Genomic DNA, 16,235 nt, shown 5'->3' on the forward strand with positions numbered 1-16,235 from the left:
CAGGGTTTGTGTCTCTCCCCCCATCAGGGTTTGTGTCTCTCCCCCCCATCAGAGTTTCTCTCTCCCCCCATCAGAGTTTCTCTCTCCCCCCATCAGGGTTTCTCTCTCCCCCCATCAGGGTTTCTCTCTCCTCCTCTCCCTGCTCCGCCCACCCCCCCGCTCGCGCCCGCGGGACCGGTAACGGTTTTGCCGCTCTCTGCGCAGCGCCCATCGCACGGAGCGGGGCCGGGTCGGGTTCTGCCTCTGCTGCAGCGAAGACCCCGTGGGGCCGGGGCCGGGCGGGCCATGGCTGGGGCGGCGCAGGGCGAGGCCGGGCTGCGGCGGCAGCTGCAGAGCTCGCAGGAGGTGCGGGAGCGGCGGAGCGAGGTGCGGGGAGAGCGGGGAGGACGGGACCGGGACCGGGACCGGGGACCGGAGGGGGACCGGGGACCGGAGGGAGCCAGAGAGTTCCAAAGGGAGCCAGAGGGAGCCGCAGGGATCCGGAGCTGCGGGAGAGCCCGGAGGGGGGCACGGGGCTGGGGGAGAACAGGGGAGTCCAAAGGGATCCGGGGCTGGGGAGGGCGCGGGGCTGTGCGGGGAGAGCGGCCGGGGCTCCCGGTCTGTTCAGCCGGGAGAGAGGAGGCCGAGGGGGAATGGCAGAGTGCCGGGGGGAAGGGACCCAGGGATAGGAGAAGTAGTGCCTGTCACAAGAAGTGGAATGGTTTGATTTAAGCTAAAGTGGAGTTAAGTTTCATCCAAGTAATTGGATGAAAAAAGTCCCTCTGAGAGTGGGGTTTCTTTTAGCCAGTGTTTCTCCAGACGCTGTTCGCTCTTTGGGGATGAGAACGCCTTGTGTTCAGGGGGATCTGTGCTGAACAGAGGGGGTTGCTTCTGGAATCCCCTCTGGTGGGAGTTTTCTCCCTATCCGATAGGCAAGGTCAGGCCGAGCTGGACCCCGGCTCCAAATGATGAGAGTTTGAAGTGTTGCAAAGTTTCATAATGATGTTAAAATTGGACCTTGCAAAGAAATAGAATACGCATAAGATTTCAGGGGAAATCTATCCATCTGCGTGGAAGTGGGAAATCCATTCTGTGGCAGCTCGTGTCTCGCCGCACACGATCGATGGGGATCGCTCCTGGTGCTGCCCAGGGCTGATAAAGGGCGCTTCGCTTTCTAAAGCTCCAAACCAGGTCCAAGAGAGTTGATTTGCCGACATTTTCGGTGTCACCTGGACACCTCAGGGAAAGGGGTAGAAATAGGAAGGAACCTGGCTTCTGCCACAGAACCCACCCAAGGCCTTCCACTAAAAGATGCACCACCGGCAGAATTTGTGTCTCTGTCCCCCATCAGGGTCTGTGTCTCTGTCCCCCATCAGGGTTTGTGTCTCTGTCCCCCATCAGGGTCTGTGTCTCTGTCCCCCATCAGGGTTTGTGTCTCTGTCCCCCATTAGGATTTGTGTCTGTCTCCCATCAGGATTTGTGTCTCTCCCCCCATCAGGGTTTGAGTCTTTCCCCCATCAGGGTTTGTGTCTCTCCCCCCCTCAGGGTTTGTGTCTCTCCCCCATCAGGGTTTGTGTCTCTCCCCCATCAGGATTTCTGTCTCTCCCCCCATCAGGATTTCTGTCTCTTCCCCCATCAGAGTTTGTGTCTCTCCCCCCATCAGAGTTTGGGTCTCTCCCCCCATCAGGGTTTGTGTCTCTCCCCCCATCAGGGTTTGTGTCTCTCCCCCATCAGGGTTTGTGTCTCTCCCTCTTTCTACAAGTACATTAACAGGAAAAGGAGGACGAGGGAGAATATCCAGTCTCTATTGGATGCAGAAGGAATAACAGTGACAGGGGATAAGGACAAGGCTGAGGTACTTAATGCCTTCTTCGCCTCAGTCTTTAATAGCAAAGAAAGTTGTTCCTTCTGTTTACAAATCCAAGAGTTAGAGGGGCAGATTGAGGCTCCCATGATCCAAGAGGAGGCGGTTAGAGACTTGCTTGCCCAGTTAGATGCCCACAAGTCTATGGGGCCGGACGGGATCCACCCAAGAGTATTGAAGGAGCTGGCGGATGTCCTTTCCAAACCCCTATCCATCATCTTCCAGAGGTCCTGGCTGACTGGGGAAGTTCCACTAGACTGGAGGCTGGCTGATGTTGTGCCCATCTACAAGAAGGCTTGCAGAGAGGATCCGGGGAACTACAGGCCTGTCAGTCTGACCTCAGTGCCAGGGAAAGTCATGGAACAGGTGATCTTGAGTGCTATCATGAAGCACATGCAAGAGCACCGGGTGATCAGGCCCAGTCAACAGGGGTTTACAAAAGGCAGATCTTGCCAAACTAACCTGATCGCCTTCTATGACAAAATCGCTCGACTACTGGATGGGGGAAAGGCTGTGGATGGAGTCTTCTTGGACTTCAGTACAGCCTTTGACACAGTTTCTCACAGCATTCTGCTTCAGAAACTGTCAGCGTCTGGCCTGGACAGGCGCACACTCTTCTGGGTTGAAAACTGGTTGGATGGCCGGGCCCAGAGAGTGGTGGTCAATGGAGTTAACTCCAGCTGGAGGCCAGTCACAAGTGGAGTTCCTCAGGGCTCAGTACTGGGTCCAGCTCTGTTCAATGTCTTTATCAATGACCTGGATGAAGGCATTGAGTGCACCCTCAGCAAGTTTGCAGATGACACCAAGCTGGGAGGAGGTGTCGATCTGCTGGAGGGTAGGGAGGCTCTGCAAAGGGATCTGAACAGGCTGGACTGCTGGGCCGAGGGCAATGGCATGAGGTTTAACAAGGCCAAATGCCGGGTCCTGCACTTGGGGCACAACAACCCTATGCAGCGCTACAGACTGGGGGAAGAATGGCTGGAGAGCTGCACGGAAGAGAAGGACCTGGGGGTGCTGGTTGACAGCCGACTGAACATGAGCCCGCAGTGTGCCCAGGTGGCCAAGAAGGCCAACGGCATCTTGGCTTGGATCAGAAATGGGGTCACCAGCAGGTCCAGGGAGGTTATTCTCCCTCTGTACTCGGCAGTGGTGAGACCACACCTTGAATACTGCATTCATTTCTGGGCCCCTCACCACAAGAAGGATGTTGAGGCTCTGGAGCGTGTCCAGAGAAGAGCAACAAAGTTGGGGAAGGGGCTGGAGAACAAGTCTTATGAGGAGCTGCTGAGGGACCTGCGGTTGTTTAGCCTGGAGAAGAGGAGGCTGAGGGGAGACCTTATTACTCTCTACAAATATCTAAAAGGAGGTTGTGGAGAGGAGGGAGCTGGCCTCTTCTCCCAAGTGACAGAGGACAGGACAAGGGAGAATGGCCTGAAGCTCCGTCAGGGGAGGTTCAGGTTGGATATCAGAAAAAAATTTTCACGTAAAGAGTCATCGGGCACTGGAACAGCTGCCCAGGGAGGTGGTCGAGTCACCTTCTCTGGAGGTGTTTAAGGGATGGGTGGATGAAGTGCTTAGGGGCGTGGTTTAGGGAGTGTTAGGAATGGTTGGACTTGATGATCCGCTGGGTCCTTTCCAACCTGGTGATTCTGTGATTCTATGATTCTTGTATCGCAACGCTGCCTTGTGGACTTTGGGCAGCGCTGTGAAATGCACTGTGATTGGTCTGCAAAGACTTAGAGAAGAGCTGATGCGGGAGGAGGTGGCTCTGTTCGAGCTGCCCTCTCTCATCTTCCTTCTATGTGTCCATCAGGTACTGGAGTCCCGGGCTTGTTGTGGAGAGCTGGAGCAGCAGCTGGAAGCAGCAGGGGTGAGTGTGCAGGTCACTGACTAAAGCTCTTGTCCGTAGCGTTCCTTAACATGGGCAAAAGCTCCTCAGTGCAATGTGAGAGGGAAACAAGCTTTTGCTGCCTGAGGGCTGGGAGTAGCGCTGCAAGTTTGCCCATCAGTGTTTGTCCAGTCGCCGTTCCCAGAGCAGCAGTCCTGCCAGGAATGCCAGCCAGGGAAACACAGCATTTTGGAAGACAGAGCTGGCTGCATGCTCTCCTTTCTGATTTGTGGCTAAAGTAAACCTAAGAGACAAAGGGTAGGAGAGGAGGAGAGCGTTCCCAGGCTTGAGGGAGCATTGGCAGTTGTGAGCTGAGGGTGCCCAGCTGAGAGAGTGCAGTGGCTGGAGGCTGAGGAGAGCTACTCCCAGCTACTCCCACTGCAGGATTGCCCTCCCTTCCTCTCTGCAGTCATGACACTGTTAGGCGTGGAAGGAGCCACAAGCTCCCGGGATACCAGTGAATGGAGGGGAAAGTGATGGATGCTAAGAGTAGTGAAGGGAGCACGAGATTTGGACTAAACATTTTCTTTCTTCTTAAGGGATCCCTCCCAGACAGGTGTGAAGCCAGAGAAGACCGCAGAAGCCTGGAGAAAGCACTGCTTCGTTTGGAAGAGGAGCAGCGAAGGTACAAGGAAGAAGCATTCCCTCATGCTTGGTATCCCTTTTGCTCATGGAAGCGAGGCAAAACCCGTCCGTGCTACCTCCTGTCCCCAGGGGAAGCGTTTGGGCGAACTGCTTTGAAAGGAAAAAGTTCCACAATCTGGTCCGTGGTGCAGGAAGAGCATTGCCTGCTGAATGGCTCTCTTTGAGCGGTTTATTCCGGGTGACATCCACAGGTCCCTTTCCAGCCTAAATTGTTCTGTGGGTCAGTAGGTGAGCACCTGAGGGCAATGCTAGAGAAAGGGGTTGCTTCCAGTGAGCAGACAGCACCGAGGGGAGGCCAGATGTTACCTGTGGGTATCATTGAAGCTGCAGAAGAAGGGGAACCCAAAATTGTAGGTGGAAATTGAAGGCTTAAAGCAAGGAGAAGCAAATGAGTTTGCTGTCTCAGAGAGACCTTAGTTAATGCTAGAAAGCACCTTTACTGTGTCTCAGTTTGACAACAAAGTCAGTGTTGAGGGAGTTGGAAAATCAGGAGGATGCCGCTTGAAGGCAGCAGTTGTTCAGGGCCCTCAGTGCTCTTTCTCCCTTTGCAAGGTGTAGGAAACTGGCAAAAGTGAACGCTGTCCTGCAGGAGAAGCTCAATAAAGAACGGGAGTTTAATTCTGCACTTAAAGAAGATGTTGGAAAACTGACAGCGAATTGGCTGAGGACTCAGGAGGAGCTGGAATGGAAGGAAAGGAAATGGTACAGTGAACGAGAGGTAAGGATCGGCTTGGGGAGTGTCAGATGTGATGCCAGGGTGGAATGAGAGTGCCTTTTATTTCCAGCAGAGAGAACTTGCTGTGTGAAAACTGTGCTGAGGATGTGCGGGTGTTGACGAGCAGTAGAGGGGAGGGTGGGATGTAGAAGCGGTGATGGAAGATGCCAGCATGCTGTGAGCACCCTGCTCAGTACTGCCGGCCAATCCAGAGAAGGGGAACGGAGCTGGGGAAGGGTCTGGAGCCCAGGGGCTGTGGGAGTGTCTGAGGGTGCTGGGGCCATTTAACCTGCAGAAGAGGAGGCTCAGGGAAGACCTCATCACTCTCTGCAGTTCCTGGAAAGGAGGTTGTGGTGAGGTGGGTGCTGGTCTCCCAAACAACAATGGATAGGATGAGAGGAAACAGCCTCAAGTTATGCCAGGGAAGGTTTAGATTGGCTGTTAGGAAACATTTCTTTACCGAAAGAATGGTGAAGCACTGGAACTGGCTGCCCAGGGCAGCATGGAGTCCCTATTCCTTGAGAGGTTCAAAACCCATGTGGCCGTGGCACTTGGGTACAGGGTTTAGCAGGCAGGGTGGGATTGGGCTGACGGTTGAACTGGATGAGCTGAGAGGTCTTTTCCAACCTTAACGATTCTGTGGTTCTATGAATCTGCTCTGCTCTGTCTGAAAGACTCGCTCAGGGATGGCGAAGGCTGAACCACATTTCTTTTTGTCTGTGCCTGTTCAGTTTTATAACAACCACATCAGGGATGAACAGAAGCATCTGCTCAGCCTGTGGCGCCAGGTGCTGACCTTCATCCACCGCATCCTGGACATCAAGACGGCCACTGACCGGTGCGTAGGTGTTGAGGCTGGACCTCTTGCAAACTGAAACGTAGCTCTCCTTCACACCCACCTTTTGAGCTTGATGTTCCTTTAGTTGTAGCTGAAGGTCTGATTTCTCCTTTGGTAGCCTGGAGCGATGCTGTTCAGCATACTTTAGACTGTTTTCAGAACTGCTTTCTTTGACGCTGGTTTCGGTTAATGTGGGGGGCTGGGGCTGTGGGCAGTTCAGGGAGATGCACTGAACTGGTGATTGACAGCGGTGATGTTTGGGCTCCTTCACACAGGCCCAGGCCCATATGGACACACTGGAAGAGACCCACAAAGCTGTGCATGTGGCAGGCAGAGAAGTCGCTTTAATAGAACTATTAAAGTCTGCCTTAAATCTCACTGGGTTTCTTTTCCTACGCCTCCCTATGGAAAGATCATTCATGAATATTTCTATAATTGTATTCTTCTCCTTTCCATCTTAAGATTATTCTGGTCAGTTCATATCCGCTTCTCCCTGTACCAACATCACTGAGAGAAAGAACAGCTTCTCTACCCTGTTACTGCATTTTTCCAATTGATTGTGCTCAGTTTGACACCTCTTGATAGGACTGTTTTCTTGTTCTTGGGGTCTGGGGTGTCCTTCTGCACAAACAGAAATAGTCTCACTGTGATAGTGCATTGTTCTGGTGTCAGCGTGCAATTCAAATGCTGGGTTCCTGTCAGGCATTTATCGCATTTGATTATGAGCCTTCTTTAACACAGAGAATAACCTGAGGTACTGTTTACTTTTTGTATTATTGTGCTTTTCTGTTACAATATTCTAGGCTTATTGTTACTGTGCAGCGTGTCCTGATCCCAGAGTGTCGGATGAATGATTCATCCCTGAGAAGATGTCATCTTTCCTGCCAGCTTTACTGTTGCACCATTGCGTGCTCCAGAAGCGAGGCAGCTGATAAAGGCAGAGGTGTGAACATCAGCTCTTTCTTTCCTCTCCTCCAGAGATTTGTCAGAGCTGAAGGCGGAGCAGATGAGGATTTTTGGGTCTGTATTTGTGCACTACTCCTGCCTGAACCGTGCTGTGCAGCTCTGGGAGTCCCTCGCTCTGGGGAGACACGTCCAGAAGGAGGAGGCCCAGCAGCAGGTGGGAGAGGAAAAAAGCCAGAAGGCTCAGGAGCTGATGAGCTTAGAAGTGAAGGAGGACCTGGAGGAGGAGGAGCTTCAAGACAGGTAAAGGTGTTTTATACCTTGCTGTTGACAACATTGTGTTTTGTGGCTGCTTCTCGGATTCCTAGATGGGCTGTGTTCATGTTTGAAACTCCCGCTCTGCACAGCCTCCTGTCTGTCCCTGGGTCAGACTATTGCCTTCAAGAGAAAGGGCAGAGAAAACCTGTCTGAGTGGCAGAAGCCGTGCTGAGTAAGACAAGGCTGGAGAAGAGATCACATGTTAGAGTGTCTTTGCCATTGAGTGCTTTGTGGTGGGAAACTGAGAGCAGCCCAAAGAGAGCTCTGTCTCTTGATCAGCCTTTTTGCCACCCAGGGTTGTGCTGAAGGAGCTGGGAGGAATTTTCCCAGGTCCCTCGTAAGGACACAGCGCCTGTGTCCTGTCAGTTGCCAGAATCCCAGATTGGTGGGGTTTGAAGGGCTCTCTGGAGCTCCCCCAGTCCCCAGCTGCTTTGAGCTGAAGACTGGACTGGAGGCCTCCTGGGGCCCCTGCTGGCCCAGATCATCCTGTGATTACTGCAGTGGAATTCATATGCATCTCCTCCCCACACAGATCACAGGCCCTTTCTTTGTTTCCCTGCTGAAGGCAAGAGTGACTGTGGGAATATAGATCTGGGGTAAAAAGTCTGTTTGAGTCAAAGAAGAACTTTGCAAAGTCTTGTGTCCAGTGCATGAAAAGGGAGAGAGAACTACCAGGCAGGAAGCTGTTCTTCTGAGAGTTCCTGAACTTTATGGAAACATTCTGTGATTTCTGGAAGTTTGTTTCCTTTCTCAATGAGGAACGCTTCACCTCTATCAATGACAAAGGGTGGTGGAGCTCAGGCAGGGAATTCCAGCATTCTTTAGGTGTCAACAGAAAGCTGTTGGAAATCATTCCAGCTGCCTTTTCAGGGACATAGTCTGTATGCTTGGCTTTGGAAAGGAGGAAGCTTTTACATGAAGGACTTGTTTGTCGTTCCCCTTCTTGTAGCTTGGAGGATGTAGGTGTGCTTGAAGGACAGCGTTCCTTATTACAGAGCAAGTTGGTAGTTGCGAGAGAAGAACAGGGGGAGCTGCACCTACAGAAAGATCTGCTGCATCAAGAGAAACACAAGCTGAGCATGGTCGTGGAGAAGGTATGGCCACCGCATTCCTAGGCAGCACTTGTGGGAGAGGGAGTTGTGACAGCAAGGCCACCGCAGATGCTGTTTCTGGCAGCAGGAGACAGGGAAAATGTTCTCCGTCTTGGCAAATTGGAGCACACAGGCTCTTTGGGGTAGTTGGTGCCCACGTGCTTCTGGGGGGCACTGCTCTGTGGGGAAGCCAGAGGCACATGGGGGATGTGAGGTCACTGCGTGAAGTAAGGGATTTCCCTGCCCTGGTTCTTTTGTCTCTGCAGGTGGAGCAGTTGGTAACAGAGCTGACAGAGACTCAGAATAGGCTGAATGGTGAGATAGCTGATCTACATGCTGCAAAAGCCAACCTGAGAAGCATCAACGAAGCTCTTGCACTGGATGAAGTGCAGCTGAACAAGCTTCTGCTGCAGGTGAGCTGAGCTGCCAAAGGTTTTGCCAGATGTTCCTCTCCTGCTGCTGCTTCTTTTCTGAGCTCTTGCCTTCCAACAGTTGACTGACTGGATATGGAAACGTTCCTTTCTCTGTCCAAGCCAAACCTCTTTCTTCCTAGTAAATCTGACGGCGTTTTATGTCCTTTGTGCTTGTGTGGTTGTAGCTGAGAGGGACTGCAGGTAGGGCTGGTGGGAGTGGTAGAGAAAAAGGAAGAAAGCCAAGAGAAACTCCACCATGTGAGTCCCAAATCATGGTACTTCTGGGTGGGTGATTGTCTGCTGGGCTCAGTGGAGCTGGGCTGTTGGGTTCAGTGTGGTTTGGTCAAGGAGGCAGCTGGTAGTGCTGGAGGGCAGAAGGCTTTGTTTGCTGCTTGTGGGAAAGGTGTCGATGGTTTGCCTGGTTGTTGTGCAGTTCTCTGAGTTGTTTTCTGCTTCTACAGATGCTTTGAATGCACCTGTCTATGTTGGCCTCTGTTTTGGCTCTTGACAAGCAGCAGAGAGGTGATTGTGTTGTCCGTGAGTCTGAGTGGGACTCCTGTCTCGCATGGGGTAAAAGAAGCAAACTGGGTAGCTCTGAATCCTTTTTCTGAGGCAAAGGACACGGTTGCTTTTTTCTATTTGTGCTTTGTGTTGTGAGGTCTGAAACCTCCAAAACTCCCAGAAGGCCAACAGCCTCCTGGCTTGTGTCTGCCATGGGGTGGCCAGCAGGTGCAGGGAAGGGATTGTCCTGCTGGGCTCCGTGCTGGTGAGGCTGCACCTTGAGTCCTGGGTTCAGTTTTGGGCCTCTCACTCCAGGAAAGACATTGTTTAGTGGTAGAGTTGGCAGTTGTTGGGTCAAGGGTTGGATTCAATCGTCTTAAAGGTCTTTTCCAACCTGAATGATTCTATAGCGTTCTGAAGTGTTAAAGCCTCTACAGTCTTTGAGGAAGAAGATGGGTAAAAAGGGGGCTTTCAACTGCTTTTGGTGCCCTGCAAAAGAGCTTGGGTGAATGAATCATGGCCCTGGAGGAGAGGAGGGAGTTTGTCACCATGGAAATGTCAGTTTCACAATGTACGGTCTTGAGTATTATGGGATAGCTTTGTGAGGATTGTTTGTTTCTGATGGTCTGTTCTCTACCAGAGAGGCTGAGTTTAGGAAGGCCTAGAGTGTTTGGCAAATAGGCAGCAGAGGTTTGTGTTGAAGCACAAAGGTGAAAAGCCTTGGTTAATCTTCAGGCTTGAAGGCCGACAAGCTGTTCATCAGGTGGTGCCTTGGACCCCTTCTTTGTGTGGGAGAAGTGAACAGTGCTGTGACATGAGGTGCTGAACCGAGTCTCTTCGGCCACAGCAGCCAAGCTTCCACAAATCCCTGAACGCTGCTGCTCCCAGAGGGGCTGTTCCCTGCCAGGCGTCACCCCATCACATCCAATGGCTCGACACTGCAGAAGGGGACACTTGGATCTTGGGTTTCCTAGCAGAGAAACTTGGTGTATTTTCAGTTTCTTCAGTGAGCAAAGTTGCTCCTGCTGAGCCTTTCCTGAAGATTTCCAGCCCTGGAATAGATTCTGATGGGATTTCTGTTGGTGAGGGGGCACCTGTGGAAAAGGTGGTGGTTTTGCCTGACAGCCCTTGCCTGGGGTGCTTGCGTTTGTGCTGAGGGAGCCTTCTGCTGGCACCCAGGAGGGCCTTCCCCACCCGTCTGGGTCAGCAGTGCCGGTGACTTTTGGCAGCCTGGGGGGTTGGTGTGTGCCCAGCGGATGCTCTTCCCCTTCCAGCCGCGACCCAGGAGCTCTTTGTCCTCCGGCAGCAGCCCTGGCACAGAACTCCAAGGACAGGACTCTCACTGCTCGCTATCCTGCTTGCAGATGTCCCAGCAGCAGGAGTTGTTGAGCCATGGACTGGAGGTGCTGCGCCAGGAGCCCTCTCACCAGGCGCACGCCCTGGCCGGGGTGTCCACGGAGAAGGAGTTGGTGCTGCAGGAGAAGGCTGCCCTCGAGGTGCCACTGGCAGCCACAGAGCGGGACAGACAAGGCCTTTCCGAGCAGCTGGCAGAGGCCAGGTAAGCGCAGGGAGGAGACAGGACATGATGGAATATCTGTGATGATAGAGGTGGTGAGCGTTGCCTGAGGAGTTATTGCATCCTGCCTGCTTTGCAGGCGTTTTCACCTTCCACAGACAGAAAATGGACGAATATGGAAAATGGAAAGAGTATCCCCTGATGTGACTGTTATTTTTGTGAGAGCTAAAGCTGAAAAAACTGTGCTGAGCCTGGGTCTCATGGTTATCCCCTTGCCTGTTGCTGAGGGAAGCCCAAAGCAAGCCAGACCTTGACTAGAATGTGAAGTTTCTCTCCAGTTTTGGTATCTTGTGTTGTGCTTTTTGGACGCGGATCTTTGCTTACCGAGGAGTTTGGCGTTAGGCCTTCGCAACTTGAGGCTATTCTGTACGGATGCTGTGACTAGGACATGGCTCTTTAGGCTGAAGTTAGAGGCCCGTGCTAAGACTCTGGAAGGTCTTCTGTGTCCAGGGTAGCTCCTGTTCCGTGCAGCGCAGGAGCCAGTGTGGTTTGCATCATCATCAGAGAAACCTCTTTGGAATTCTCGTCAGGCTTTGGGTCCTGGACTCGTTACCATGTGCTGTTCAGAGACAGACATCATGGGGCAGTTACGCAGGGAAGGAACAAGATTCTGTCCTTCTGCTCTTTCAGGTTTCTAAGATCAAATGTGATAAGTTCTGTTTTCCAAAAAAACAAGCCAAACCAAAAAAAGCACAAAAGGTTCAAGGTATTTGTCCTCCTCATGGGGGTTCTAGAAGAGCGCAGAACTTGCAGAGCTCTACAACTGATAGTTTAGAGAGTGTTTGTCATGCTCCGTAACTGCTACACTTCCCCACCGCAGAGTGTGGTGTTAGCAAGGCTGCTAAATACCATTTTGAGTCAGTGTGTTTCCCGAGAGCTGCTGCTGCTTCTGAGCTCCAGCTTCTCTTATCTGATCCGGCTGAATTCAGTTTGATCCGTTCTTGGGTTCTTATTGAATTATTTAACGTTCGGCACCTTTGTTTAATTATTTTTTGCAAAGGGGTTGATCAGTTCTGAAGAACCTTTGGAACAGATAACAAAAACCCAACGATGGTTCTTGCCAGATATTGCTCTCCAGAGCTTTTTATTGCCTTACTTTGGGCCGCTCCCTTTTCTGTTCTGTTTTGGAGACTGACTTTGATTTGTGCTTAAAGCGGAGCGTGTTTCCTTTGGGCTGCCAGAGCCTGCTGCCATCAGAAATAGGTGCTTGTTCTCCTTGAAGATCCATCCTCATTGTCCATGGAAGTGCTTCAGCCCTCTCACTGTGGGTTTTATTGTTGCCCCTCACAGGTCACTGTTGCCCTGAAGAACGTTGTCCCCGGGAGGCAACGCTGTGCGCTGTGGGAACCTGGCCCACAGGGCGCTGTGTTAGAGCAGGAGGGAACTGCAGCTCCTGCTCCCAGAATCCTGTCTGGTTGAAGCCTGGGGATGGAAGGGTTTACCTGGGCAGGGGTTCATCTTCCATTGTAGAGGGGCGAGTTGGTTGGGTGCTGGCTCCTTAGCAACGCCTGAAGGAAAGCAGCAAGTTTGCCTCTTGCGCTCCCAGCAGTTTAAACTGAATGGTCCTTTTCTCTGTTTCCAGTTCATATAAAATCTAGTCCAGATTTCTTAGCAATGCTGCTCCAAGCACGAGATTTTATTGCGCCATCTGATATATTTCTTCAATCCCTTTGAAATACAGAGAGTCTGGAAAATTACCTGCCTATCCCATCCCTGCATTATGAACAGCGAGTTCGGAAGCCGCGAGTTACCAGGGAAATGCTCTTGTTCTATGCCCCCTGCAGAGCGGCTTGGAAGCAATGAGGAGAGAGGGGCTGTGAGCGGAGCATGGGCTCTTGCTGACACAGCCTTTGTGGGCGCAGCTCCCTATGTGTCCTTTATCAGACGGGAGCAGATTTGGCTCTTGAGACCAAACTTGGCTGAGCCGTATGTTCTGCTGGGGCGTAAGGGGAGCCTGGACATTCCCTCAGAGGGACCTGCGTTGCTGTTTGAAAGGGTAGAAATCTTTTTTCTGTCACGGGTTTCCGTGTACCCTATTTTCTGTACAGAAGTGTAGGGATCTTGAGCGACTTCTTCGCACACAAACTGCCTGTGGGCATCAGGAGCAAGAACCTAATTTCTCTCTATGTTCACAACTTGTAGGTCAGGGAGGGAGAGCCTGGAATCGGTCCTGTTTGAGGCTCAGCAGCACTTATTTCAGCTGGAGACCGGCAGGAGTCAGCTTGAAGTCCAACTTCATGCAGTCAGGCAGGCCAAGGATGCGTTGCAGGGTGAGAGCTTCATGTGCTTTGTTCCTGGTGATCCCTGTGCCTAGGGAAGTTGGTGTAGAAATAGCTGTCTGTCCGCAGTGCTTCTGGGGAGTGATGGAGCTGGAGAGAGATTCCTCCTACACTGCAGTTCCAGTGTCCTCAGGTCGGTAAAGTCAGAACCATTGTCTGTGTAGACTCTAATCTTGTCCTTTGTGGTGTTTGCAGGGGAAGTGAAGTGCCTCCAGTCTCCTCAGGAAACTGATCACAAAAAGGAACTGAAAGAGCTCCAGCAATACGTGGTAGGAACCAGTTTGCTTCTGAATTCTTCAAGCCAGCTTTGTGGGCTGGGTTTAGAAGAAGAAAAGCATGAGTGTGTGAGATGGCAGCAATCATCTGACCCTGGCGGCAAGTTGCTAGGCCATACAGCAGAGCCAGGGGCATGTACATGCAGGCAGTATGAGCAGCAGGGCCAGGGAGGGCATTCTCCTTCTCTACTGGGCTCTGGTGAGAGCTCACCTGGAACCCTGCGTCCAGTTCTGGAGTCCTGAGCACAGGAAGGACACGGATCTGTTGGAGTTAGTCCAGAAGCGCAAACAGGCAGTGGTCAGGGAGGGAAAGGGAGCATCTCCTTTACTTCGTGGTCGGGCTCAGTGATCTTGGCTAGGATGTGATTTCAGGAGGGCACAAAATCATTGCTGCATGCTGTTCGCGTGCACAGCACGCGTTTGTTTGTGAGAGGGATGAAACTTCACCGGCTTTTTGAGGACTTCAAGTCTTCAAGTCTTTCCCTCCACTCCTCAGGCACGTGAACGGGAAGAGCTGCAAGAGATGCTGGAGAAATTGGAAAAGGAGAAGGCAGAGAAAGAAGACGAAGAAGACGAGCATGAGGAGAAGCTGTTGAATATGAAGCAGAAGGTGGCTGTCATGCAAGCTCAACAAGAAGAGGAGCGAGCCAGAGTGGAAAAGGCCAAGCAAGAGGTAAAGACCAGGAAAGGAGAATTTCTGTGGGTTTTTGCAAGGCTGGAGCTGTGGGAAATGGGTGGCTCTGGGGATATGGAGCTTGGTGGAGCAGGCCTGACGTGCTTTGTGCAGGGAATCTGGAGGGGTGCGAGACGAGCAGGGCTGTCTTTGGGACTAGGAGTGAGAGCTCTGTTAGGAAGCCAGGCAGAAACTGGCCTTTCCGTTCATATGGTTGTGCTGCTCTTGTGTGGTGTTTTTGGTAAGACATCCTTCCGAGTACGTTCACAGCTCTCTTACGGCTCCTCTTTTGGTGTTTACTGACATGTGCTTGTGGCCTTAACCCTGTCTAAGACCAAACTGAGTTTGTAGGACAGAATCTGCCCGGGGATGTTTTTTTGTCTGGTGGTTATGGGGTGATCGCAGAGTTGTTGACAAAAGAAGCGAGATATTTAAGGACTCCTCTGAAGTATTTCTGAGCGGTGCAACAGGGGTTGCTTGTGGGCTGGGTTTGACGTCACCTGCTGCTGAGCCATTCTGTGCCCAGCTCTCCTATGTCCCACTGAGCGTCCTACCCAAAGTCCTCTTTGTGCAGAGTGCCGAGGAACAGCGGTGCCCCGCCTGTGTCTGCGGGGACCAAACTGGCGGGGCGGCACTCAGAGACGACAGCGTGTCCCAGTCCTGTCAGTCCTTTAACCGAGTCCACTGAATCCCTTCAAACTGAAGTGGTTTTCACCAAACCAACGTAGAATGGGCAGATTTTCCGCAGGAGATGCATCTCCAGCCCTCTGGCAGCATTGCTTTGACTGCTGACCAGGTGCAAAAGTCGCTGTTGAAAGCCAGGCAGGACCAAGCAGAAAACGGGGAGAGCCTCCCCGGCAAGGCGAGGCACTTGACCCATGGCACACATTGTCCTGGGAGGTGATGAAGAGTTTGTTGGAGATTCAGCCCCAGACGGATGGGGTGTGGACCGTGTTTCTCCTGCCAATCTCCCCTAGGAAGCTGTGTCTCCAAGGGGGCGGAAAATGACCTGGAGAGGAGCGGCACAGTGTGCTGTGAATGAGTGAGCCTGTCAGCCTTTGAGTCGGACCACACGAAGTTTAAGCTCGGCTTCTCTTTATTTCTGGGCAGGTCCTGCTAGAACAGGAGAGTGAGAAGAATGTTTTATTACAGACGCTACTCCAGACCCAGGCAGACATAAGAGAAGCCTGCGAGCAGCTCGAGCAGCTCAGGCAGGAGGTGAACGAGCAGCAAGAGAGCGGGCAGGTCAGTCTGACTGGAGGGTAGGTTGAAAGAAGAGGCACTTGGCAGTGGGACACGAGCAGAGAGAGAGGCGGAGAGAGCCAGGCGACAGTGCGAAGGGAAGTAACGAGAAAATATGCAGCGTGAGGTGTGGGACTGAGAAGGCCAGCACCAATCCAGGCTGGGCAGAGCAGCCCCAAAGAGAAGAGCTTGGGGTGCTGGGGGCTGAGAAGCTCCACGTAAGCTGTCAGTGTGTGCTTGCAGCCTAGAAAGCCAAACCGTGTCCTGGACTGCGTCCACAGCAGTGGGACCAGCAGGGCCAGGGAGGGGATTCTGCCACTCTGCTCTTGTGAGACCCCACCTGGAGCCCCGTGTCCAGTTCTGGAGTCCTGAGCACAGGAAGGACACGGATCTGTTGGAGTTAGTCCAGAAGCGGCTGCACCTCCCATCTGAGGACAGGCTGAGAGAGTTGGGGCTGTTCAGCCTGGAGAAGAGAAGGCTCTGGGGAGACCTTAGAGCAGCTTCCAGTCCTGAGAGGGGCTCCAGGAAAGCTGGGGATGGGCTCTGGATCAGGGAGTGCAGGGATAAGGGCAAGAGGGAACAGTTTTGAGCTGAAAGAGGGGAGGTGGAGATGAGATCTCAAGGAGAAATGTTTTGCTGTGAGGGTGGGGAGGCCCTGGCCCAGGTTGCCCAGTGAAGGTGTGGCTGCCTCATCCTGGGGTCAGTGCAGCCACAGGTTCAGTGTGGGCCCAAGACAAATGCAACAGAAGGCTGGGTGATCTCCACCCAACGCCTGGCAGTAAAACGGTAAGATCTTCCCGATCTCCCACCTACCATGAAGCAGAATCCTAACATTCCTGCCAGCTGCACCCACGGGAACTTGGTTCCTTTCCTTCTGTCCCTTCCTGTCCGACAGATGTTTTTTCTTTGGGCTTGAAGCGTACAGAACAGGCCCCTTGTTCCTGGCCATCCGTTCTTGGCCTGTTTTGGGTGGTGCGTGGGGGCACTGGCCTCTTTCCTCCCCCTGCGGTGCATCGGCATCTTTTCCTTGGTGGC

At 52.6% G+C, this 16,235-nt stretch overlaps 1 protein-coding gene across 1 annotated transcript in view; it reads left to right on the forward strand.

The window, feature by feature from the left end:
* The first annotated feature begins 285 nt into the window (after positions 1-285).
* The window catches only part of LOC128849186 (centrosome-associated protein CEP250-like), a 53,180-nt gene continuing 37,230 nt past the window's right edge, over positions 286-16,235 (forward strand). Inside the window, exons 1-13 of the mRNA XM_054081214.1 lie at positions 286-366; positions 3,657-3,713; positions 4,271-4,356; positions 4,929-5,094; positions 5,823-5,929; positions 6,908-7,135; positions 8,100-8,244; positions 8,508-8,654; positions 10,520-10,713; positions 12,874-13,001; positions 13,206-13,279; positions 13,782-13,958; positions 15,069-15,203. Coding sequence (XP_053937189.1) covers positions 286-366; positions 3,657-3,713; positions 4,271-4,356; positions 4,929-5,094; positions 5,823-5,929; positions 6,908-7,135; positions 8,100-8,244; positions 8,508-8,654; positions 10,520-10,713; positions 12,874-13,001; positions 13,206-13,279; positions 13,782-13,958; positions 15,069-15,203 — 1,725 coding nt within the window. The remainder of the gene's footprint in view (positions 367-3,656; positions 3,714-4,270; positions 4,357-4,928; positions 5,095-5,822; positions 5,930-6,907; positions 7,136-8,099; positions 8,245-8,507; positions 8,655-10,519; positions 10,714-12,873; positions 13,002-13,205; positions 13,280-13,781; positions 13,959-15,068; positions 15,204-16,235) is intronic.

This window comes from Cuculus canorus, chromosome 16, assembly GCF_017976375.1.
Source record: "Cuculus canorus isolate bCucCan1 chromosome 16, bCucCan1.pri, whole genome shotgun sequence".
NCBI lineage: Eukaryota > Metazoa > Chordata > Aves > Cuculiformes > Cuculidae > Cuculus > Cuculus canorus.